This window comes from Apium graveolens, chromosome 2 (assembly GCF_009905375.1).
Source record: "Apium graveolens cultivar Ventura chromosome 2, ASM990537v1, whole genome shotgun sequence".
In the NCBI taxonomy this organism is placed as follows: domain Eukaryota; kingdom Viridiplantae; phylum Streptophyta; class Magnoliopsida; order Apiales; family Apiaceae; genus Apium; species Apium graveolens.
The window spans coordinates 283,413,863-283,439,956 of record NC_133648.1 but is presented as its reverse complement, the minus strand read 5'-3'; the positions used below and the strand labels follow the sequence as shown (position 1 = coordinate 283,439,956).

The 26,094-nt window shown below is 34.9% G+C and overlaps 4 protein-coding genes and 1 non-coding gene across 6 annotated transcripts; 1 reads left to right on the top strand and 4 right to left on the bottom strand.

Annotated features, from left to right (window-relative positions):
* Nucleotides 1-9,257: 9,257 nt before the first annotated feature.
* LOC141701541 (protein FAR1-RELATED SEQUENCE 5-like) lies at nucleotides 9,258-11,207 on the bottom strand. Its single transcript, XM_074505175.1, has 4 exons — nucleotides 10,798-11,207; nucleotides 9,541-10,690; nucleotides 9,367-9,460; nucleotides 9,258-9,277 (listed from the first exon to the last, which is right to left on the bottom strand). Exons 1-4 carry the CDS (start codon nucleotides 11,205-11,207, stop codon nucleotides 9,258-9,260), a joined length of 1,674 nt encoding a protein of 557 aa, XP_074361276.1.
* A 50-nt stretch (nucleotides 11,208-11,257) lies between these two features.
* On the bottom strand, nucleotides 11,258-11,728 carry LOC141701536 (protein FAR1-RELATED SEQUENCE 2-like). The gene has a single exon (XM_074505168.1). The coding sequence runs from the start codon at nucleotides 11,726-11,728 to the stop codon at nucleotides 11,258-11,260; it is 471 nt and encodes a 156-aa protein (XP_074361269.1).
* A 594-nt stretch (nucleotides 11,729-12,322) lies between these two features.
* Nucleotides 12,323-14,548, top strand: LOC141706329 (uncharacterized). 2 transcript variants are annotated; one of them, XM_074509118.1, is made up of 2 exons: nucleotides 12,323-12,406; nucleotides 13,276-14,548. In XM_074509118.1, exon 2 carries the CDS (start codon nucleotides 13,290-13,292, stop codon nucleotides 13,713-13,715), a length of 426 nt encoding a protein of 141 aa, XP_074365219.1. In that variant the 5' UTR covers nucleotides 12,323-12,406; nucleotides 13,276-13,289; the 3' UTR covers nucleotides 13,716-14,548. The 2 variants fall into 2 exon arrangements, with proteins under 2 accessions (XP_074365219.1, XP_074365218.1); XM_074509117.1 differs by having other exon boundaries at nucleotides 12,328-12,460.
* A 489-nt stretch (nucleotides 14,549-15,037) lies between these two features.
* LOC141708561 (uncharacterized) lies at nucleotides 15,038-25,719 on the bottom strand. The gene is made up of 12 exons (XM_074512244.1): nucleotides 25,538-25,719; nucleotides 25,295-25,394; nucleotides 25,097-25,205; nucleotides 24,529-24,617; nucleotides 24,318-24,374; nucleotides 24,101-24,209; nucleotides 23,909-24,010; nucleotides 23,708-23,772; nucleotides 23,051-23,154; nucleotides 22,913-22,977; nucleotides 22,427-22,481; nucleotides 15,038-15,360 (listed from the first exon to the last, which is right to left on the bottom strand). Exons 1-12 carry the CDS (start codon nucleotides 25,596-25,598, stop codon nucleotides 15,200-15,202), a joined length of 1,077 nt encoding a protein of 358 aa, XP_074368345.1. The 5' UTR covers nucleotides 25,599-25,719; the 3' UTR covers nucleotides 15,038-15,199.
* Nucleotides 25,684-25,756, bottom strand: TRNAA-UGC (transfer RNA alanine (anticodon UGC)). Its single transcript has one exon. It is a non-coding gene; the product is annotated as a tRNA-Ala (tRNA).
* Between the last annotated feature and the right edge of the window lie 338 nt (nucleotides 25,757-26,094).

The window sequence follows — 26,094 nt, the reverse complement described above, 5'->3', positions numbered from 1 at the left end:
GACAACTCCAACTCCAAATTGAGGAAAATGACAAAAGGCTAGGAAAGAAAACCAGGGAACAAAGAAGAAAAAGATGATTTGCTCAGACTAAAGGAGTGTCCTTGGAAACACTGTAAATCTTCAATTATCTCCTAGTACATACACTTTTGCAGCATTTTTAAATTTCTACTTAGTTTCAATTCATATATCTGTTAAGTGTTTTGTTATCATCAAGTTAACCCTGAATTTATGCCTACAATTCTTATAGACATAAATAGGGGGAGATTGTTAGGAATGTATGTGCATTAGTTTGATGATATGTTTAACAAAATCCTTAAGTAGAAATTTAGTGTTTGTAGCCTCAACGGATAAGACCACTTTGGCTATCCGTTGATGGTGTAGCTTTACTTAGAAATAAGTCTAGTGTTGTAGCATATTTCAGTCTCTGTATTTAAAATGTAATTCTTGGAAGTTGAGAGAAACTATGAGTCATGTTGACTACTAGATGATATGCAGATAGGAAGGCCAATTGTAAATACTTCATGCCTTGTAATTTTGTATAAGTGAAGTGGTATCAACGGATGACTTAAAGACCTTCAACGGATGAGAAGCTAAGCTTCAACGGATGTCTCTAAAGCTTCAACGGATAAAGTCATTAACGGATAACATCCTTCAACGGATGAGTGCATCAACGGATGAAAGCTTCAACGGATAACATCCTTCAACGGATGAGTGCATCAACGGATGAAAGCTTCAACGGATGTTCTGATGATTAGCCGTTGATAAGGGGTAGTTGTACCTACAAACAGAGGCACATGGGTTGATAGAGACAACTGAGATGTGGTAGCCGAATTTCAGGAACAACAGAAAAAGCAGCCGTTCTTCTCTAGTACAAAGATGCAATAGTCAACAAAGTACTGGAGTGAACAGGAAAAGAAGCAAGTGAAGATCTTATTTTATTACTGTATTTTATATTGTTCTTCACTTGTACACTTGGTAATATAAAAACCAAGTAGAAGCTAGTAATTAGATGAGAGATTTTCCAGAGCTGTTTAGAAAAATATTGAGAGAAAATTCATCTAGTTTGTACTAGGATGCAGCTGTGATCAACATTGTTTAATCACAGATTTTCTAAAATACCATCTCTGGTGGAACAACAAATCCACCAGAAAAGTTTTTAAGGTCTGTTGTGTTCTTTACATTTGTGCTTGAATATATATCTGTCTGTATTAGCTTAAAGCAATTCACACACTTGTTCTTCTTGAACACACAACTTTCATAAACTGCTCAAAACTTGAAAAAGTTTTGAGATTTACATTCAACCCCCCTTCTGTAAATCTCATTGTTAGTCCACTAGGAATAACACCTATCTCTCCACTTCACAGACTGTTCAACCTTCTTCTTCAGCACCTACTGTGAAGCCTACATCCTGTAAGCCAAAGAGAACAAAGACTGTTCCTCAAATACCTCAAAAGAGGAGGAGATTTACTTTGAGAGATGAATCAGATTCTGAGGAACAGATTCCTTCTTCAGAACCTGTGGTGGTTGAAGCTGAGAAAGCAACTTCTCAGAAGGATTCTGACATTGGGGGTTCTAGGCTTCTCAAGAGGCTTAGACGTATGATAGTTCCTGAAACTCCCAAGGAATCCAAATCAACAAGGAAGTACAAGAAACAGAGGGCACAAAGGCCAGTTTCAGATGATGAGGAGGAAGCAGCTAAGGAAGGGGATCAGGAATCTCTGATCTCACAAGGAAAGGAATTTGCTCCAGTCACTTCTTCTCCATCAACTCCATCTCAGGAAGCTGTATCTACCAAGGCTAATTCACCTTCTGTGTCTCTTGTTGATCCAGGCACAAGTGCTGAAATTGATATTCAGAACCTGGTTGTGCCAGAAATACTTTTCTTAGAAGCTCCAACAGCAAATAATACCTCTACAACACCTGTTATTGATGATGTTCAAACTCCAGAGTTATCAACAACACCTTCTCTGCATCAAGATGTTGATGATCAGATTTTAGGTGAGCATCAGGATATGGCTGTTGATCAGAACTTAGTATCAGATCAGCAATTAGAGGATGCTGAAGCCTCCATTGCTACTCACACTGTTGTCTTATCAGAAGATACTGATTCTTTAAGTTCTGATGCTGCAAATGTTGGAGATACTGGTGAGGCTGCTACAACTGTAGATGCTGATGAAGCAGGTCCTTCAGGACATACTCCTCCACTGACTCTTCCTAACTCTGAACTGGTAAAGGAGTTTGTTATCAGGGATGCACCAGTACCTTGGAGTGAAACTCCTGCAGGTCAGGAGTGGACTAAGGAATGGAACTCAGTTTCATGTGTTCCAAATGCTTTACATCTTGCTGAGCACTTGACTAAAGCTGATGAAATGTTAAATTCTGATGATTTTAAAACCCAGCTTAGAGTCACTGCATTGAGTACTAAACATCTACAAGGTCTTCATTCCAACACTCATGCAGAGCTACACAAGATTCAGGAGAACTTTATCAAACAGGAACAAGTTTGGAAAATTGATAAGAAAAAGTTCTTCCAACCTACCATTGACAGGGTTGCTTATATTGAGAAAACTCAAGAGAAGCAACAAGCTCAGATTGATCAAATTCTGACAAATCAAGCTTCTCAGCAATCGCAACTTACTGAAATCCAGACCTCAGTGGAACTACTTATCTCTCTTTTATTACCTGCTGATGCCAAAAAGGGGGAGAAGGTAATTAAGTCCAAATGCAAAACCAACAAGACACTGCAAGGAAAGGATGATGGAAAAGATGACCAAGGAACCTCTGGAATGGGTAGTGGTCATAGTCAAGGTAGAAGGTTTACATCAAGACAAGCTAGTCACAGAACAAGTTCTGATACTGGGAAAAGAATAAGTTCTGCTGCTGGTAAAAGGATAAGTTCTGATGAACTTCTAGATCTTGATGAGGAAATGTCAAGACAGTTATTTCTTCAAGAAAATCCAGGGATGGACTTGGAAAGTTTAAAGGAAGAAGAAGCCAGACTTAAATCAGAGAAAGTCACATCTAAATCTGAAGCTTCTGGTAAAAAGTTACTTCCAAAACCTAAAGGCATTGTGATCAAAGAAAGGATATATACTGAAGCAACTTTGGCTAGATCACAACCACAGATAGATCCAAGATCCAAGGGTAAAGAAAAGGTTGGTGAACCTATCAAGCCTTATGTACCTCCTGAGGAAGAAGAAATTACTGATGAAAAAGATGATCTTGCTCTGACTACAAGAAAAGTTCTTAAAACAACATCTGACATGGCTCAAGTTGTTCAGAGTCAAGAAATTGTAAGTTCTGATATTCAGAAGAAGCAAGTAACCTCTGACAGTGCTCAAGTTAACTTGATATCAGAAAATAGATCTAAAACACTCCTACCAGGATTCACTAAAGCAAAACAGACTCAATCTTTGAAGACTACTGCAAGTGGTTTTGAAGCAAGAGTAGTTACTGGAAAGGAAGCTAGAGATAAAACTGGATTGGGAAGTGCTGATGAAAGAAGAGTACACAACACTACCAATGATCCAACTTCCTTAAGTGAACCAGGTATTGGAGCAACTCCTGAGAGATTGAATCAACTGGAATCTGTATAGATGGTTTACCATACCTACTTGAAAGAATACATCATGTTGTATTTCATGACAGATGGTAGGGTTTATCATATAAGACAAAATGTCATTCCTTTGAAGTATTTTGAAGAATTGGAGCATTTACTTTTCTTACTTCAAGTGGATGACAGAATAACATAGACTGCTGCAAACTACTTAAAAGAACAGATTCAGAGACAGAAAAGGCTTTATTCTGTTAAGTCTGACAGCATATATGTTCCAAAGTACAGAGATCACAATGGTGATATTGTTGATATGAAGCCTAATACTGCGCAGATCAGAACGTATCTTGGTATTAAGGGACTTGAATTCAATCTTGAATCTGACAAAGTTTATGTCATAAGACTAGATCAGGAGTTAAGAAAAGCAAAGATTAATGATCTCAGAGCTGCAATCTTTCAAACTGGTGAAGATACTGCAGAGCTTAAAGGTGTTAAAAGGAGAATGATTGATGAACTAAGATATGCTGAGAAATGTTTGTTGAAGAACTATCTCAGAACAACTCCTGACATCAGAGAGATCAGAAAATGAAGAAGCCAAGTCGAAGATCTACAACTGCTTAAATTATGATATTTATACAGATTGAAGTTGTTATCAGAAGTTGAAATTGGTAAAAACTTTAAGGACTGTAAGTTGTAGTTATCTAGTCTATTTCTCATGCATTTGTACTTAATGTTTTTGACATCATCAAATATCTGTTAAACTTGTATATTTGTTAATTTACAAGTTGGAGGAGATTGTTAGATATATTTGATAATGTCATGGCTAATATGTTTTATGTTTAGCTTTCAGATCTTACGTGAACAGGATAAATCAGTACTTAACTGTTGATCAGTACTTATACTGGAAGTCAGAACTTAAGGATATCAGTACTTATATTATCAGGAGATAATCATCAGAAGATAGATATCAGAACTTAAGTGCTGAAGGACAATCAGATAAGGACAGTAGCTGATTAAAGGAAAGAAGATCGAGATAAACATAAGAAGAGATATGCATGAAGAAGAAATTCCATGAAGAATGGAATACTTGGAAGAAAAGATATCTGATTGATATATTTTAGGAAGCAGAATTATATTCCATATCAATTAGCGATTATCTTGTAACTGTGTAGTATATAAACACAGGTATAGGGTTTACACTATAAGTGTTATCGTTATCGAAGTTATTATTCTATATAACCCTAGCAGCTCTCGTGATATTTGTTCATCACTGAGAGGTAACAGTTCCATACTGTAACAGAGTTTATTGTTTCAATAAAGTTTGTTTTCTGTTACTTAAATTCTTAAAGTTCGATTTGAGTGTACTATACACTGTATTCACCCCCTCTACAGTGTGTGTGTGACCTAACAAAATATAAGTATATTTTCATACATTTTAATTGTATATCAAAATATCGGTCGATCTAAAAATTAATTTAATTTCACCTGTTAGGAGTAAGAAACTTTACCAGTATATCTTTTATAACTGAAATCCTTACTTTTTAAATAACGTTATATAACAATTAACACATTTCTGATCATGTCATGATATCTAAAATCTCATTGTTATTTTACATTTAATCCCATATTTTCCAAATAAATCCATGCAAGATAAAAATAAACGATATCATTGTCCTAATCCCTTTTTAGGATTAGCCGAGCATGTTTATTAACTAAAAACTTAAATATTACTGCCAGTTGTTTTGGAAATTCCAATAGATTATGTAAATTCTTACGAACACCACTGAATTAAGTAACAATCAGTTAAATTTTGCAGTATTTTCGAAACCTTTTGCATTCTCTAGTAGTTAAATTTGTCAAATTTACATCCTTGAATTGAGTCTTTTACTGAACAAAAGTATTTCCCCAGAATCTTATCGCATTTGCGCTCTATTCAATTCTGCAAATCAATACCTTTATTCAGTAATGCCTGAATCGTAACCTCAATTTTTGGCGTCCTATTCGTATAATTCATCCAATTAAGGTTGTCAATGTATCGAATATCCGATCTAATCCGAAAACTAATGAAACGAATACGGATCGTTAAAAAATAAATTCGATCCCAGAAATACCTAATCCAATAAGCATAGGATATGGAGTTGATATGATAAGATCCGTTAATAATGCGACCCAGATTTATATAATATATATTTATATTTTATATAAGTATTTATCAAATTTAATATATTTAAAAATATATTTTATATCAAAAATAAATGAAATTATACCGGGTACTAGTCAGTAAGCTTTTATTGTGTTGGATTTGAGCATTTAGTGTCCGTTTAAGAAATTTTAAAATAAGTAATTTATGATTTAAAATTAATAAGTGATTTGTAAGTGATAAGTAGATAAATGTTTATAAGTTATATAAGTGTTTTGATAAAAGTCATATTTTTTTTATTTAATTGAACAAAAATAAATAAATTATAAATAAAGTTATCTTAATTCGTGATTATTATATTAGAAAAATAGTTTAGAACACATTTTTTTAAAGTCAAGTTAATAAAAAAACAAAAATTCAAAATAAGTTGAGAAAAAATACGTAGTTACAAACATTCAACTTATCAACTTATAAATTGTAAAACCAACTTATAAGTTGGGTTGACAAACACTCCCAAATAAGTTATTCCATACTTATAAATTACAAGTAACTTATAATTTGGGAGAGAAACATGACTGGTACTGCACTTTGTAGAATTTTTAACAAGGGTCCGGGGTTAACCTATTGCATAACTCCATTTATAATCACATTTTTAGCACAGCAATGAAATCGTCTAAAATTATACTTGAGTTCTGGCAAAGATTAATCACAAAATGTTTTTGAGTTATTAAAATTTAGAATCACACCGCATCTTCTTCATATTTACATAGAAAAATTTAAGTAAAAATTATTATTTTATAAAATATAATGAATCGGAATTCTGATTCAAAAATTCGTATCCTAACAAATCAGAATATAAATCATGTTCTAAAAAAATTTGTCATGATCTGATCCGAACCCTTTAAAATTAAATAAATTAGAATATAATTCATGTTTAATCCGATCCATATCTAACCCCCTGTATCTAATCATATGGAACATAATAAACTAGTACGCTAGATCTTAGCATAGCTATTCATTACAAACTCACTACCCCTTTTTCAGGATCAGTTATGCTCCACGCTTTAACTTTCTTTTATCATTTTTTTGCTGTTAGCAAGATAGAAAACTTTTTTTTATCATATTTTTTTGTTGTTAGTAAGATCGAAAGGTAAAAATTACGGCCACACATTTTTACTCTTGAATTGTCGGTATAATTTTGAATATAAAAAAAATAAAATAAAACTTTTATTTTTTTTGTAAATATATTCTCAAAAATATATTAAAAATAAAGTATTAAAGAAACTTTTGTAATATCTTATATGAAATTTTGTGATAAAAATATTTGCAAATTATTTTACTTTTAAAAAATATTTAAACATTGTGTAGAGTATTTTAAGAAAAATATGGTATGAAAAATCTCTTAAAATTTTAATTTGACATTTTATTTAAAATATTGCGGAGATAAAATTTAACTTTATTTTACTTCATTTCCCACATTCTAAAATTCAAAAGTTCTTTTAAAATATTTTAAATACAAAATACTTTACTAAAAATATATAATATATTATACAATTATGTGTACAAATTATTTTATCGATGATGGATGTCATCACGAGATATTAAATATTTTGCATTTCATTTTAAATTTTGTAGGAATAAAATTTAACTTTATAATGTATTTTAAAATTTAAAAGTATTTTTATACAAATTGAATTTGCTCACGTTTGCAAAGTTAACACAAGAAACAAAAATCATAATAAATCAGTTATTTCACATAGAATATATATAGGGGAAAAATAACACAAATTTGACATTGTAATGCCTTCAAACCTTACATATACTTAAGAGATTTAATTATTATCATGAACAATTAGTCAGCTGTTAAATGTACAAGTCATAGCCTATTTGTTTATTCGAGGATTTAACTCAACTCAAATAAGGATGTAACAAGTAAATAGTGTTCTATCGTCGGAAAGATCTCTCAAAGTAACATATGTCAAACGATTAAGTAACATTGTTCATCTACAGACTTGAGGACTTAATTCACTGGAAGAAACTCAATAAATTGATCAAGCCTCAGTGATATAAATCAAGATTGTGGATTTAATCAAGTGACAGAGATCTCGTCAGGGTATCAATTAATTACAGGGATTTAATCTGAAGAAAATCAAGACAAGAAGAAACATCACAGATGTTAGTCATTCATGAACCAGACAGTACATCGAGTGTCAACATTGAAGTAGTGAAATGGATTCATAAGTTTCAGTGATTTTCAGAAGATTGTCAGAAGAGTGGTTGATGTTCAAGAGTGGTGAAATTAATTAATTAAGTCATATAATTTAATTAAGAAAATAAATTAAATCTGCAAAGATTAATTTATTGATTAATTGAATTAATTGGTTAATTAATTCTGAATTAATTGGTAAATTAATTCTGAATTAATATGATGCATTTTTCAGAAATAATTTTGAATTAATATTCAAAATTAAATCAGCAAGACAAATATTTGATCCTTTTAGCATTTGATCCTTTTTATTTCAAAAATAGAAAAAGTTCATGTCGAATTTATTCTAAATTTGGAATAATTTATTTGAGATTAATCCCTTGTAAACGATACCGTTGTTGTAGCACCTTTCAAGTTTAATAATAGTTTTATTTAACTTGAATTTTATTTCACTTTTTTATTCCACATTTTATTCGATTAAACGGTATAGTTTGTATTCAACCCCCCCCCTTCTACAAACATATTGAGACCTAACAACCTTTTCGTCTAGAACACAAAGAAGTGACCCCTTGATTAATATGTTGCATCGAGGTAGATTTCAAGTTCTAATAGTGCACCACTTAGTACCATGCTCCCATTACATATTATTTTTGATGTTCTCTGTATATAGCAATTTCTAAAATTTAATATGCATTAAACAATATCTCCCCACTAATATAAAGTCATTTTGGTGCTCACTCTTCTGAAACAGGAGGCTAACTTTTTTAATAGATCAAATGAAGTCCGGACAACCAAGGTGCCCACAGTTATACATCTACAGCAATGCAGATAAAGTTATTCCTGCAGAATATGTAGAGCCTTTCATAGCTGAGCAGCAGTTGCATAAGAACTTTGCATAAGAACATGGAAAGATTCCAATACATCAATCACCTTGAAAAAAGAAAACAAACTCCTATGATTTACTTAAAGTTACATCTTTATAATTGTCAAATAGCTTAACAAGAAAGAGTGAAACATAGGGGTACAAAGCAGCAACACACATGATGGTTACTGAGTTTTACAGATGATCAGTGAATGAAGATATGAAGATTTAAAAAATCAATATGACTATCCTTGTAACAGTAACAATACCAAGAAAAAATTCCAACAATTTCATAAGAACAATTAATCTTGGCAAATCTTGTAGTGCCATTAATAAGAACATGCCCTCATTATCTAGACTGATATCCAATATTTTCACTTCATTGCCCTGTACTAGAATTTTATGCAGATTTCAAAATTTAGCAATTTACAAAATTAGCTTGATGAAAATATTATAAATTTTAAGATAATCATAAATCTTACCTTATTTAGTCACCTCATATGTCTCTGGAGCTACCTGTACCATAATGTAACATAAACTAAATATTGTATAACATAGTATTAACAGAAGGAACCATGTACAAATAATAATAATAAAAAATTTACCTTCATTTGATATATGAATTAAAGCCTCCTCACTTGGTACATTTAAATTAATTAAATTAGGCTCCAAGATATTCTTCTTCCCTCTTTTCTTGGACTACAAAAAATAGTAGTAAGAAATATACGAATAATTGAAAAGAGACATATTTTGACTCAAGGAAAATAAGAGTGTCATACCTTTTTTTGAAGATTTTTCACAACAGTATCTACCTTTGATTGTTTTCTCTTGGTTGGCGGACGACCTTTGGATCGTTTTTTAATTGGAGAATGAATAGTTACACTCCAATTTGACACCTTTTTACCTTTACTCATATCTAACTCTATGTTGGTAGATATAATTTTTGAACTACCTTCATCATCATTCTCCCATTCCAACTCTAATTTTTTAAATATACCAACTAAATGATTGCACCTCTCTGTCTTTTCAGTAGACAAGTCAACTATTCTATAAAAAGCATCACACACCAAGTCATACATGTGTTTTTCTTCGGTATCTCTCCATGTACTATATGTCACCTTGGTCTTACTATGAGATCTTTTTATATTCTTTCTCAACCTTCGCAAAATATATTTACTTGAAATAGTAAAAATATTTTGCTTAAAAAGAAGCACCTTAATAATATGCCTACAAATTATCCCGCGAAACTCAAACAAACGACAACCACATTTTACTTCATAATCTTCACGTACATATTTGACAAAACAAACATTGTAGTTGATAGTTCTTCGAGTTTGGCAGTCGCCAATATACTGAATTCCTTCCACCTGATACTGAAAAATAGAACCAACAGACTCTAACAACGAGCATTCACAATACATTACATTTATTATTTCCTTTTGGAACTCCTTGAACTTGTCATTGGTATAAATATCTTGAAATTGTTTCTCCATATGGTGTTGTGTAACACAAGGAATAAAAGTACTTAATGAGCGAGTATCAGCCTCAACTTCCTTTTCCACTTTATCTTTTAAAGCACAATCAGATTTTCCCACAAATTCTCTCAATGATGTTTTACCATTAACATAACCATCAAAGAACGCATTCATACTTTCACTTCTTTGTGTTGTGGATATTCCTGCCCAAAAACAATCTTTTACAAAACAAGAAATCCATCTACGCCTCCCATCATACAAGCCTCTCAACCAGTCATTATTTTCCAAATTATATTTAGAAATCATGGCATTCCATCCAAATTCAAAAGTATCAATATCAATGGAATCATAGACAATTCTTTGTAGATGAAACTTTATTGATTCATATTCCTTATACCCTTTTAAATTTTCTGGAATTTTTTCATAATATGCCATAAACACCAACGATGGTGTGCTTCAGGAAAAACAAGCTCAATCGCATTTTGCATAACTCTATTCTGATCTGTAATTATAACATGTGGTGGATTATTTGACATACAATTGAGCCAAGTTTTAAACAACCATGTAAATGTTGGCGTATCTTCATTTGAAATCAAGCCACATCCAAGTAATATAGATTGACCGTGATGATTAACTCCTACAAAAGGCGCGAAAAGCATATCATATTTATTGGTTAAATACGTAGTATCAAATGTCATAACATCTCTGAACTCTTTGTATGCTGCCCTACATCGTGCATCAGCCCAAAATAGATTTTTTATCTTATTTTCATCATCAAGATCAATTGAATAATAAAAATTGGAATCCACTAACTGTGCTTTATTAAAATAATATTGAAGAGCAACAACATCACCCTCTTCTAGTCTTAATCTTCTAACTATCCTCATATAATTTTCATAATCTTTTTTATTAAAAGGCATATTTTCATGACCTCCGTGTTCAACCACAAGAGTATTAAAACTCTTATTCATCGGGATGCCAGCTTCATCATATAAACTAAGACTTCTCTTTACATGTACTGTCAATTTTCTATTGAATCGAAACGGTACACTTTACTTGGACTTAAATCATGATTGTGTTCATTATCAAATTGAGTCACACGCCATTTATCATCTTCCTCCCTTTTTGCACAAATTCTTGCTTTACAACTTGATTTCACAATAGGTTTAGGATTTAAACTATCCATGACTTTTCGATCAGCATCACCATATCTATGACAAGCAACTGTTAAATATATATTAACTCCGTCGATTTTTCTAGTATTTCTTATCGTAACTCCAAACCCTTTTTGTAACCCATATAGCCTATAATATTCATAAACCTCAGTCTCAGAATCAAATAGTTTATTTACCTTAGGCGGTGAGAGCTTTTCTACATTTTCTTCATCTTTGTCTCCCTCAGTGTTTTCCTCTTCCACAACTAGTTGGTCTGATTCTTTATCTTCTTCATTATTTTCTTTATTAGTCCACTGATTCTCAACTTCAGATTCCATAATTTCTACAAAAAATAAGATACCATTAAATTATGACAAAACTAGAAAAGTGTATATATATGTACATGTAAAATTGTATGTATATAATTCAATATTTAATTAGGTCAATTTTGGAACCTGCCAGGGATGATGGAATATTTGATAAAAGAAAAATAGAGTGTATCAGTCTAACTAAAAAGATAAATATTAATAAGTAGTAAATAAGAATTATATACATACAAAAAGATGGGGCATAACTGATCCTAAAAAAGGGACATTGAGTTTGTAGTGAATAGCTATATACGCTGAGACATGTAACAGACACACCCAGGGCAGCTCACATACATGTCGATAATCAGAGTAGGATCTAATAAGGGGTGATCTAATAAGGGGTACGGAAGACATGTGCCCGCTTAAAATAAAATTTTATCATTTTTACCATTATTTTTTAAAAATATATATTAAAGTCTCTCCCGAAAATTTAAAAATATAAAAGTATATTCATAAAATATGGTCGGTGTCCCGTCGGAATATAATCCTTGGATCCGCCGCGTCGCTAATCCAATATTAGTATGGAATATTTTGTTAGTTTTGGTTATAAATTAAATTGTTTGTCAGTTCCAAATTTAAAAGTTCCTTTTTATGCTCAAATAAATCCCAGTAATACTCCCGGTTAGTGATAACCCGCTGCTTACGTCGGTGAGACTCTCTCTCTCTCTCCCCGTCCCCGTCCCCGTCCCTTTCCCCTCCCTGGTGAGTTAATCTCCTCCTAAATTTGTATAACTACGGTCATAGGTATATTTTATTTGGGCGTGTATGTGATTTATCATATATGTACGAGACTCACAGTTGGTCACTGATATTACATGTAATTGAATAGATTACTGGTTTATCCCCCTTTCAAGTAGTTATAATTTTACTTTTTAAGTTTTAATCTTGGTATAGGAGCTTTGTCTGGTAGGCATAGCATGCTCTGATCATGTTGTTAATGAACAAGGTGTTTCGAATGATATTAACAGAGCATGGAAAACCAAATCTCCTTTTGCTATATCCCATAAATCCTTTTTTTAAAAAAAAATATAATACCGTTTTGCTTCTTAAATGAAAAAGATTAAGCAAAACCCCATAACAATTTTGTGTTGCCTGCAATTCATTCCGGTGAATGCTGTAGACAAAAGTGTTTTTTTTCCCGGGTGTCTTCGAATTTTTAAGTATATGCCCGAAGTGGAACTAGGCTTCGAGTTCATTAATAACACTGTCTTTTGAAAGTGAACCTGTCCTATAGGTTGTTGTTTATCCTGCTATTCAAGCTCTTTTCATTGGTTTTACTTCCATAGTACATACATACATATGTAGGACCACAACAATGCAACAATTTAGTTCACAAATAAACTGAAACTAATGGCGTTTTTGGGTTTCTATTGGTATTGGTTTTATTCTTGAATGTTGATATATCCTTTTGTATGGTGCTTATTCACTCATTCATATGTATGCTTTGGTTCATATAAATTTTTCAATAGCTTTCTTGCAAGCTATGATGCTTAACGTATTTTACATTATAAATGTAGGCGATAGAAGTGACATGACCACGATGGTTTCTTTAAAAGATATAGTTCCAGCAGCACAGAACAATATAAACACACAGTTCATACTTTTGGATAAAGGAAGGATTACATCAGAATCTCAACACAAGGCATGCATTGCATTGGTGGCTGATGAAACTGCAGCTGTTCATTTTCAGTTTTGGGAAGAAGAGTGTGAGGCCTTTGAGCCAGGTGATATTATTCGTCTCACCAATGGCATATTCTCCTATAACCGCAACAATACTTTTGTTTTGAGAGCTGGGAAACGGGGAAAAGCTGAAAAGGTGGGAGAATTCACCATGGCTTTTGTTGAGACGCCAAACATGAGTGAGATTCGTTGGATTCCTGATCCAAATAACTCCAAGATTTATGTGAAGGAGGCTGTTGTCTCTAGCCACTCGCGAATGTTTGCCCCGATGGTTTAACTCTGCATTTGTAATGGTAATTGCTATTTTGTGCTGCACACTGTCGATATTCCTTATTAGGGAAAGCAAACCTCGAGTTTAATGTTATGTGCATCCCATTGTCATATAGAATTCTTGGTTAGAAACCTAGGTGCTAATTGTTTAAAGAGTTATTTGCAAAATGCATCCCCGTGGTTTGACCAAAATGCATTTTTTTACCTATACTTTAGATAACTGCACTTTGTATCCCCTTACTAATTCAGCGTGACAAATTGCACCATTTTCGTTAAATTTGTTAAAATTCTCAGGGGCATTTTAGGAAATTAAAATATTTAATTATAATTGAATCATTATTTAAGTTTTTTGACCCTCTAAATGATACTTTTCGAAAAAATTTAAAGAACGGAAATTATAGAAAACGAAAAAATCTTTTCAAAACAATAACATTCAAAATTATCAAAAAATTTACGAAGCCAAAATTAAATAAAATATATACTTATTGAATTTATTAAAAATAATTATAAAAAAAATATTTCAATTTTGAACCTTTTTATTTCGAGAAGATTTTTTTATTCTCTACAACTTCCGTTCTTTAAATTTTTTCAGAATGTATCGTTTAGAGGGTTATAAACCTTAAATAAAGATCTGAAAATAATTTAATATTTACATTTCCTAAAATACCCCTGAAAATTTTAACAAAATTAACGAAAAAGGTGCAATTTGTCGCGCCGAAATAGTAAGGGGATGCAAAGTGCAGTTATCTAAAGTATAGGTAAAAAAATGCATTTTGGCCAAATTACGGGGATGCATTTTGCAAATAACTCTTGTTTTTTAAAATTAATTTTTAAAGACTTCATCTGTTTCCACGTTTTTCGATCATTACAACTTACAAGTACTTATTTGAGAATGTAATGTATAGACAAAGCTAACATAGTTGATCCGCCATTAACTTCGTGTTTTAGTAAATCTTGCCCACCTTCATAACAAATCTTTAAGGTTATCTGATATTTATTTAAGTTTGATCTCTCAAAGTTTTAATTGATTTTGGTGCCAAAATTTTATTAGGCAAGTCAAGTAGTCACTGTTGACAATTGAAGAGGGCATGGGTGTGAACTTTGTTTCTGGTTATAAACTTGCAAGACATCACCACCGCCTTTACTTTAGATTTAATTATTCAATTTTTATTAGTTAATTTTTAACAAGTAAACAAGAGACTTAACAAACAAGAACAAGTATACAACTGAATCGGACTATCACTCTATTCAACAGATTAAAAGAAGCCAGCTAACATGCAAGTAATCTGTTACCTCTGGATATATCATATATTAGATTTTGCCCAAAAGTAATATATTAGGCTTCCAAGAATTAACATATACTAGCCCAACAAAGTGATCAAAGTAAAATTTCTGGGAATAAAAAGATAAGAAAATATTAATAATCTAATAATATGAGATTGTCATGGACAAAAATGTGAAAACAACAAGTCAACGAAAGCAGTGAATTGCTCAGGGGCAAGGATTGGTGAACTTGGAGTGAACATTATCAATATCCGAGATTATCTCCGGACTCAGCTCAACATCAACTGCTTTAATAACCTCTTGAAGCTGCTTTAATTTGGTTGCTCCAAATATGGTACTAGCTACAAGTGGGTGCTTTAACACAAAGGCTGCCACAAAAAAATTAAGATTGGTAAAGAAGCGCATACAATACAATTATAAATTGACAAGACAATAATGCAATCGACTTAAGTTGTGTTTAGTTGGGTTAAATGAAACGCTTTTTCTATTGTGTGCTCAAGGACAAACAATAAGCGTTAAATTTTATAAATTTGACGATCACGGAATAAATTGGAACCATATAATGGTTAAATGTTCAAAATTCTCATTTGTTCCTCTATCACATTCCTAACAACCTAAATTAGAGCTTAAACCTCCCAATTTGAGAAGAAATGTGTGATGAATAATACAAATACGCATAGACTAATTATATATGCAAGGAAGGGCAAAAAAGGAAGTACAGAGCACAAGGGCAAGGAAGGAAGTTAAATTAATCAGAGGGGCAAAAGGGTCAAAACGGAAGAAGGGATAAAAGGGAAGCGAGGAAGGCAATTAGGGTTATGAAAATATTTGTCACTTTACTTGTTAATTGAATTGGGAGAGAACGGACCTCTCGAACTGTCCGATATTGTAAGCGTGATTATCTTTCAGCTTTGTTATTCTAAGGAGACTTGAGTTCTTTGTGTTTAATCAACTGCAACTGATATTAAATTGTTGGTAGTATCCAGTTTATTACAAAGTGGTATCAGAGCTGTTATCGATCGAGAAGCAATGGGGCCGCCTACAGTCAACCAAAGAGTGGAACAGATCGAAGCAAAAATAGCAGATCTAGATGGAACAGTCTCAGAAATGGTGACAAAGGCAGTCGAAAGGGCGATTGCAGCCATGCATCACTCGTTGTCGGAGATGATATTAGAAGGGCAATCAAAAGTGACGCAACAGTTGGGTACAGATTTGGATGCCATGGCAGCGCGATTAGAAGGAAGAGTCCAACGCACCCGTGAATTTCATGAATCGCTTATAAATTCGATGAAAACCGAACAAGTCAAATTCCAATCGGAGATACGGTCAGCCATCACAGAAATACAAGGGGGTCAAGTACCACTACTCAACAAACCAGAAGGGAGTGTTAATAAAATGGGGACTTCTCCGGGATCTTTGGCGATTTTCGGGGGAAACGAGGGTTTGGTGCAAGGAGTGGGAGGACGACAAGGAGAAGGGGCGAGTGGACAAATGTTTGATTCAGGAGGATATGGAGGAATTGATGGATATGGGGATCAGGAGCTATAAATTCAGGAGGGAATGGTGGAAACTTAGGTACAGGGGGTTGGCGGTATCGAAAATTGGATATGCCTATATTTGATGGAGTAGACCCGGATGGGTTGATATTAAGAATCGAAAGGTATTTCAGTTTTTACCGATTGTCGGGGTTGGAAAAGCTTGAGGCAGTGGTGGTAGCTCTAGAAGGGGATGCACTTAGGTGGTTCTAGTGGGAGAACAAAAGAAGGCCAATTCGACGATGGGATGAATTAAGAGAGTATATGTTGAGGCAATTTAGACCAGCAGGAAGAGGATCTTTATGTGAGCAATGGTTGGCCATAGTACAAACCACCACGGTGTCGGAGTATCGCAGAAAATTTATCGAAATGGCAGCACCATTGGACAGAATGCCAGAAAATATCATGTTGGGGGCAATTCTTGAATGGGTTAAAAAACGATGTTCGCGCTGAGGTACGATTATTAAACCCAATCAACCTTGAACAAGCAATGGAATTAGCCCTGAGAGTTGAAGAGCGGAATAAAGTGAGTGCGATGAAGAAGTCAGGTCTGGGAGGATTCAAGGGGAGTCAATACTCTGCAGTTTCGTTTAGAAGTCCAAGTGTCGGGGGATCGACAGTATACAACAATCACACCAGTCCCACTTCGGTTCGTAGTTGGGTGACACAAACAAGAGAATCACAAAGCTCTAGCAGTGCCCCCAAAACGACGTCAATACAAGGCTCAAGCAAAACAGGGGGTGAGATGCGGAGGTTAACAGATAGGGAGCTATAGGATAAACGAGCTAGGGGATTATGTTTCAGATGTGATGAGAAATGGTCCATTGGACACCGATGTAAACGGAGAGAGCTCAGCGTATTGTTAATCGAGGAGGAGGAGGACGAGGGCACGGAATTTACAGGAAGCGACCCGCCCATGTCTCCAACGGATGAAAGCTTGCCTGAGGTAAATATCCAACCTGAAGTGTCATTAAACTCTGTTATAGGTCTATCAAATCCTAAAACGATGAAGTTAAGGGGTATGATAAAGGGGCGAGAAGTTGTGATCATGATAGACCCGGGGGCTACGCACAATTTCATTTCATCGTCATTAGTGGAGGAGTTGGGGGTTAAATTGGATGAAACTGGAAGTTTTGGTGTGTCGTTGGGCAACGGGGATGCCATTCGGGGTAGAGGGTTATGCAAATGTGTGGCACTGATTTTAGATGGAATCGTGGAAATCGTGGTGGATCTGTTACCACTGGAGCTAGGAAACTCGGATATAATACTTGGAGTAGAATGGTTAGAAACATTGGGCACAGTTGTGAGCAATTGGAAAACTCAAGTGATGCAATTTGAGGCGGAGGGGCGTACAATTACCTTGGTTGGTGATGCTTCGTTGGTTCATTCTCGAATTTCCTTAAAAGCAATGTTAAAAACTTTACGCAAGGAGAAGCAAGGTTTTTATATAGAGCTGAATGTGGTAGAAAAATATAAGGCAGAGAACAACAATGGGAATAGAAACGCAGCAGAGGTTCCTGCAGAATTAAAAAAAATAATTGACCAACATGCTATGGTTTTTGAAGCTAAACCAGGGCTGCCACCAGAAAGGGGGCATGAACATACCATTTTACTGAAGGAAGGGTCCAATCCGGTAGGGGTCAGACCTTATCGATATCCTCAATGTCAAAAGGACGAGATCGAGGGGTTAATTAAAGAAATGTTAGATGCAGAAATTATTAAGCCATCTAACAGTCCTTATTCGAGCCCGGTCTTGCTTGTTAAGAAAAAAGACGGCTCTTGGAGATTTTGCGTAGATTATAGAGCATTGAACAAGGAAACGATTCCTGACAAATACCCGATCCCTATGATTGATGCACTACTAGACGAACTCCATGGTGCGACAATTTTTTCGAAATTAGATTTGAAGGCGGGTTATCATCAGATACGGGTAAGGCCTCAAGACACTCACAAAACCGCGTTTCGGACCCACGATGGCCACTATGAATTCTTGGTACTTCCCTTTGGACTTATGAATGGCCCTGCTACTTTCCAGTCCCTAATGAACGATGTGCTTCGCCCATATTTGAGAAGATTTGTGTTGGTATTTTTCGATGACATTCTTGTCTACAGTAAAACCATGGAAGAACACTGTCAACATTTGGGTACGGTGCTGGACACATTGGTGCAGAACCAGCTAGTAGTTAATAAAAAAAATGTGATTTTGGGAAGTCAGAAGTGGCATATTTGGGCCACGTGGTATCAGCCCAAGGCTGTAGATTCTGATAAGGTAAAAGCAATTATCAAGTGGAGACAACCTGCAAATCTGAAAGAGTTACGTGGTTTTTTAGGTTTGACGGGCTATTATCGGAAGTTTGTGTCGAAATACGCCCACACAGCTCACCCTTTAACTGAACAACTAAAGAAAGATGCATTTGGTTGGACAGATGCAGCTACCATTGCGTTTAATCAGTTGAAAGAAGCATTGATCAGTCCTCCAGTATTAGTATTACCAGACTTTAGTCAGCAATTTGTGATTGAAACAGACGCTTCCGGGTATGGCTTGGGAGCTGTATTGATGCAGAACAATAAACCAGTGGCATTTTTCAGTAAAACACTTGGGCCTCGAGCACAACTCAAATCCATATACGAAAAGGAGCTCATGGCCATATGCATGGCTATACAAAAATGGAGACATTATTTATTGGGACGCCATTTTCTGGTCAAGATGGATCAACAAAGCTTGCGTTTTATTATGCAGCAACGTGAGGTGGGTGTTGAGTATCAAAGGTGGATTACTAAGCTAATGGGGTATTCCTTTGATGTGCAATACAAACCGGGAAGTTCTAACAGGGCTGCGGATGCATTGTCCCGGAAGACGGCTGAAAACATTGAGCTGGGTTCCCTGCTGACAACCCAAACAATTGACTGGACTACACTGAATGCAGAGATTGATAATGATCCATTACTTCATCAAATTCATCAAGATTTGTTGGCTGGAAGTAAGGAGCATACGCATTTCAGTTTGCAAGAAAATAAACTGTTGTATAAAAACCGGCTGATCTTACCTCGAACTTCATCTTTTATTCCCACGATACTTCAAATGTACCATGATTCCCCAACAGGAGGGCATTCAGGTGATGTTAAGACTTATCTTCGAGTTGCAGCGGAGTGGTTTTGGGTGGGGATGCGGAATGATATTAAGGTTCATGTACAACACTGTGAGGTTTGCCAGAGACATAAGGTGTCACAACAAGCCCCTGCAGGCTTGCTCCAGCCTTTACTAGTACCTGTGCAGGTGTGGGAAGATGTTACTCTAGATTTCATTGAGGGCTTACCACTATCCCATGGAGTTAATACGATACTGGTGGTGGTAGATCGTTTTTCTAAGTATGCTCATTTCCTGACTTTGCGACATCCATTTACAGCACTCACTGTTGCACATGTGTTTGTCCGAGAAATTGTGAAACTCCATGGTTTCCTAGATCAATAATCTCGGACAGAGATAGAATTTTTCTGAGTAATTTTTGGCGAGAACTATTCAGATTGCAAGGGACGCAATTAAAGCGAAGCACGTCTTACCACCCGCAGACAGATGGTCAGACGGAAATTGTTAATAAAACGTTGGAGACATACCTGAGATGCTTTGTTAGTGGGCAGCCAAAATCATGGTCCAAGTGGATGCATTGGGCTGAATTCTCCTATAATACTTCGACACATATGTCTACTAAACTTACACCTTTCAAGGTCTTATATGGGCGGTCTTATATGGGCGAGATCCACCCATGGTTACGCGTATGAATAAAGGACAATCACCATTGGATAGTGTCGAAGCCTCACTGCAGGAAAGAGATGCAGTTTTGGACGATATGCACATGAATTTGCTCAAAGCTCAACAGACAATGAAAGCTAATGCTGACAAGAAACGCCGTCCTGATTCTTTTACTGTGGGGGAGAAAGTTTATGTGAAGCTACAACCTTATCGACAACAATCAATAGCGAGGAGACCGTTTGAGAAGTTATCAGCAAGGTTCTATGGGCCGTTTGACATCTTGGAGCGTATTGGGGAAGTTGCCTATAAGTTAAAACTGCCAGATACATGTAAAGTCCATCCTGTGTTCCACATTTCTCAACTTAAACGGGCTATTGGCCCATTACCATCTAGCACCACCATTCCAGACCAGCTTTCTGAGGATTTGCAGTTAGTGGCTGAACCTGAAGTGCTACTGGATATTCGTCAAATTCATCCAGGACCAAAGCAAAGCAGAATGTGGAGGTGCTCATTAAATGGAAGGAATTACCTTTGTTTGAGGCAACTTGGGAGAATGCAGTTGACATTGCTGCACGTTTTCCAGAATTTCACCTTGAGGCCAAGGTGAGTTCTTGGGCCCCGGGTAATGTGATGAATAATACAAATACGCATAGACTAATTATGTATGCAAGGAAGGGCAAAAAAGGAAGTACAGAGCACAAGGGCAAGGAAGGAAGTTAAATTAATCAGAGGGGCAAAAGGGTCAAAACGGAAGAAGGGATAAAAGGGAAGCGAGGAAGGCAATTAGGGTTATGAAAATATTTGTCACTTTACTTGTTAATTGAATTGGGAGAGAACGGACCTCTCGAACTGTCCGATATTGTAAGCGTGATTATCTTTCAGCTTTGTTATTCTAAGGAGACTTGAGTTTTTTGTGTTTAATCAACTGCAACTGATATTAAATTGTTGGTAGTATCCAGTTTATTACAAAATGATCCATTCTTCATGGGGACTTTCCTCCCAAATCTCATCATAAAAAATTTGCGCAAACTATTTTTTTTTCTAATCTACTCCATTGATTCCCTTTGATTCAATTCATTATATTCTCCCAATCAAACACAATATTTTATTATATTGTGTACCCAGCTTTCAATATGACATGGGATATTAAAATCTCTGCATTATAAAGGACATTAAACTGAGATCAGAGTTATATCGATATGATGGATTTAAGTTCTACTACATGATGTTGAAGAAATTAATGATCTATGGAATGCCGTTCTACCAGAAAAGAGCAAGAAACACACTCTGAGATGAATTTAATAACAACCTTCCTTTAGCATATAAACCAACAACTTAAAAACATAAAATTTTCCTTTTTATATAAGCCACAAATACATGAATTAGAGAGAATATGATGGATTTAAGTTCTACTACATGATGTTGAAGAAATTAATGATCTATGGAATGCCATTCTACCAGAAAAGAGCAAGAAACACACTCTGAGATGAATTTAATAACAACCTTCCTTTAGCATATAAACCAACAACTTAAAAACATAAAATTTTCCTTTTTATATAAGCCACAAATACATGAATTAGAGAGATGGGATGACTAACTAGTAACTACTACTTAGACATGCTACAAGGTTCTGCACATACAAGTCATTTGAACAGAAAGAAGAATGCAGTTGACAGAAAAGCAGGAAACGAATGAGAGAGAGGGGGGGGGGCGCTTTTGAACTTATAACCGCAATCTCAGGTCTATGAGTAACGTTATTTAAATCACTGAGTTTCTGTTTTCTAAAAATATTTTTTGCACATCAAGCAACCTTCACCTAGGTCCGAGGATGCACTACTGAGATTGTGTGTACAATGGAAATATCAAATAATATATTGAATAGAGATCACATACTTCTATTTGTTTAAGCAAAAGGTGTCAAAAACATAAATGTCGTGTTCAAATATAAGGAGATGAGTACTTGAACACGTCTAAGTTCTGACCATGTTTTTTTACTAAATAAGTTCTAACCATGTTGCATAATACAGAAGATTAATATTTTAAATTAAGACTCTACACCGGTCAACTATGGAAAAAGTCACATATGCACCTGCTAGCACACTGTGTGTGTGTGAGAGAGAGAGAGAGAGAGAGAGAGAGAGATCGTACCAATTGCAAGAGATACAGGATTTATATCATATTTTTCCGCAATGGCAACATATGCCTGCAAAATTAGGTTAGTAGTAAATGAGTTTGCAGTGAAATAAGCATGGTTTTGTAACTTAATATGAAGTTGAGGGTATATTGAGTTTCTCGAAAAAGAGATCCACATGAGAATCAACATCTAGCTCTTCTATGGGCTTTCCTGAATCCTGATCATCTACTATACTCAATATGAAAATAAGACCATAGAGAGCAATATTTAAAACTATTCAAGTTTTAACAACAGGAGACAAGATCATATTACAGTTTACCAATAACAACTGCATGTTAAACAAGTTCACAAACAAAAGATCTTAGTAATGTGAAAACCAACAGAAAATTATGCAATTCTCTGGCTTTGTTTATAAACATTGAAAATATGTAACTGTGCAGTATATTTGTGTCTATGATAAAAAATTTAATAAAAAAATAAGATTGAGCTATTTAGCATACCTTGGTAGCTTCTTTTATGATAGTTTTAGACAGATTGTATCTGGACTCTCCTTCTGAATACCTTCCTAAACAGGGAAATAGTATTTATCAGAGCCAGAATCAACAGATATCACAAGCTTTTAAACACGTTGGAAATACCTTTAAAAAGGTTCAAACGAGCATTTGTTGGCCCCTTATCAGGTGAGAGGTATTTACCAGAAAGTATGCCCATTGCTAGAGGACTGTACGCTAAAAAGCTAATCCTGTAGAAACCCAATAAGATGGTGCCAGGAGTATATAATTCTGATATCAGATCAATAAGCATTAATTAAAGTTCCTTTGATAAGGATGTAGGCAAATAACTTCACATGTGTCGATGCCTATAAACTTTCCACTATTTTAATCAGCATGCAATAATTTGTTACCCAATAATAAGAAACTTCTACAGTAACATGCTCCTCGGGTTTAATTAGCGTTTCAACATAAACATGATTACATAAATTCCAATTATGGAGACAATAGTAAAGCCATTCACCAAGAAGAGCTCAGGAAAGTGCACAGAAATTAAATGTTTTTACACTATTGTTGCCCAAATTTGCTAGAAACAAAACTGTCATATATACTTCATGTCTTCATACTCTCTCCAGGGTACACTTTACAAACTGTCGAAACATATTAATATGTTTTAGATGCAATGCAGTTGGATAGTTTCCTATTTTGCAGTGTGGCATTAAACGCAAAAGGCACACATTATTGATTGATAGCAAATAAGGAGAATTTTTTTATAAAAAAAAAATGGAACACATGTGATATTACCTCTCATGATGACAACACTCGGCCAGTCCAGACTCAAAATTTCGGCAAAGCAAGTTGTAGGAGTTCTAGAGGACAGAAAAATATATCGAGTTATGCACTAACATAAAAGCAAATAAACTGTGCTTATTGTGGTTATGTGGAGGACTGGGTTTCAGAGAGAGAGAGGTCTCACTATCAAACTAGAATGAAGTCGAACAACACCTGCACAGTTACTATTCTGGGAAACTCGCAAGTTCTTTTTGCAACATGTAGGAACTTCATAAGACCATATGGTGTTTCATTACTAAGGCCTACGTACCTGATCTAAGAAAAACAAATTCATTGTAAGAAAAGGAATACTGTGCCTGTAAAAAATAATTGACTACAGAAGGAAAAGTCTATAGATCTAACTACCTTCCCAGCATCAACAGCTCTACCTAAAGAATCTAGTTGCTCCTCAATCCCCACAGAATCAAACTGCCTGGTTGGGTCATATTCAGTTTCGCCAAACATCGGTACATAGCTGTACGCAGACCATCGAAGGTAACATAATTGAATAATAAGCTACTCATTCCGCTTCAATTTTTATCAAGAGTAGTTAGAAATCACAATATGAGACCAACATACAGACCGATCAGGCCAATGAATCTGGTACAAGTCAATGTAATCCGTTTGAAGCCGCAATAAGCTGCAGCGGGCACAACAAAATACCACATTAATAGAGACACATTCACACAATATCAAAAGCATTACTCTGCTTGGTAACTCCATAATGTGAAGATGTAAGTAGCACATACATATTAAGTAAATATGATATTTATGTCATATAAGTGAAATCCTACCTATCATCAATGGCATGTGTTATATTACTGTCATCCAAACTTGTTGGCCCCCCTCGAATCCAATGCATCTGTCCAGATGGTCCACTAACCTGAATAAAAAAAAAGCTAGCCACATTTTAATATCCAAATCAATCTTCTTCTAACTGAGTTGAATATCAGCAATATGGAAATATACCACCATGTAAACATCAAATTCAAGAACCAGCCGAGCTAAAAAGGTTTCTACTTGGTACATCACCAATAAGCTCCTCAATTAGCTCCTAAAGTTATAATTTTAGGAAAATGCAACGAAAACGAACTCCAAAATTTTAGAGCCTTCCTATTTTCTTCATATTGACTCTCTCTCTCTTTTATCTTTTCAACTTTCTACTAAAATCACATTTCTTTCTCCAAATATTGCAAGTACGTTTAATAAAAACAAACTAACTTCAGAGGACATTGAAAACATGAGGATGTCTCAATATTATAAATTTTTATCAAGGAAAATGTAAAGCTGAGTGTTAGAGATGCTAGGTTCAATTTTAAAATGACAATGCTCAACTAAGTAGTGAAGGTCAAGGGAAATGACCTTAGTGGCTACGACAACACGATCACGGGGTATATTTCTATCTTTAATCCAACTGCCAAGATACTCTTCGCTTCGCCCCTGAGTTTGAGCACTTTGAGGGACTGGATACCTGGGGTTAAAAAAACTTGTCAAACCAATTTAACACACGCAAAGTTACATACATTTATACCAACAAGAAATAGAAAACAGGGGAATTACATTTCAGCAGAATCAAAGAAGTTAATTCCGGCATGGAACGCGTAATCGAGAAGACGAAAAGACTGAGACAGGGTGTTCTGCTGACCAAAAGTCATTGTTCCTGAGGTGGGGGTTGTCATTTCAATTACAAAGATTACATAAACAACATAAAGATACTAGCAACATAAAAACCGTATATACATATACATACATCATGTGGATGGTTTGTTCAGAATAAAAGAGTTAGGATGATGTATAAAATACCTAAGCAGAGTCTTGAGACGGGCAAGTCAGGAGCAAGGTTGAATTGAGGGACAGCTGCCATTGGAGAGACCAGACAGGCAGTAGCAAGTAGTAGAAACTAGAAACAACTACAAGTAGGATAATGTAATCAGATTAAACAAAAAAAATGGAGATGCAGGGGATCGAACCCTGTACCTCTCGCATGCAAAGCGAGCGCTCTACCATTTGAGCTACATCCCCTTCTCTTTAGGGTTTCTCAATTTTCAAGTTATCACCTGTTTACACTTTTTTTGAGTCATGACTGAGAAGGTAAGGGTAGGGTTGTGTTGGGTTGGGTTGGATTAGTAGGATTGGCTCTCTTTTGTTTGGATATGAGGGTTAGGGGTGAAGGGTTATCTTATTTATTATTATTATTATATTATAAAATTTTCTTATATTGATATTTAAATTAGAAAAGAAGAATTACTTTTTTAAAACAAACAAACAAAGTAAGCTTATATGAAAATATGCAAGGGTGACTAATTAATTAAAGAGATTACTTAATATATTAAATTAATATAAAAATAAATTATATTTCC

Bases quoted from the DNA above. Each gene is read 5' to 3' on its own strand.
- LOC141708561 (XM_074512244.1), bottom strand. From the start codon at position 25,598: ATGGCAGCTGTCCCTCAATTCAACCTTGCTCCTGACTTGCCCGTCTCA. The intron at 24,375-24,528 runs GTAGGATTTCAC...TGCCCGCTGCAG, and splicing joins ACACATGCCATTGATGATAG to CTTATTGCGGCTTCAAACGG. The intron at 24,210-24,317 runs GTCTGTATGTTG...GTCTGCGTACAG, and splicing joins CAGATTCATTGGCCTGATCG to CTATGTACCGATGTTTGGCG.
- LOC141706329 (XM_074509118.1), top strand. From the start codon at position 13,290: ATGACCACGATGGTTTCTTTAAAAGATATAGTTCCAGCAGCACAGAAC.
- LOC141701536 (XM_074505168.1), bottom strand. From the start codon at position 11,728: ATGGAATCTGAAGTTGAGAATCAGTGGACTAATAAAGAAAATAATGAA.
- LOC141701541 (XM_074505175.1), bottom strand. From the start codon at position 11,207: ATGAATAAGAGTTTTAATACTCTTGTGGTTGAACACGGAGGTCATGAA. The intron at 9,461-9,540 runs GTATGACACTCT...TATTTTTTGTAG, and splicing joins TGAAAAATCTTCAAAAAAAG to TCCAAGAAAAGAGGGAAGAA. The intron at 9,278-9,366 runs GTAAATTTTTTA...ATTATGGTACAG, and splicing joins AATTCATATATCAAATGAAG to GTAGCTCCAGAGACATATGA.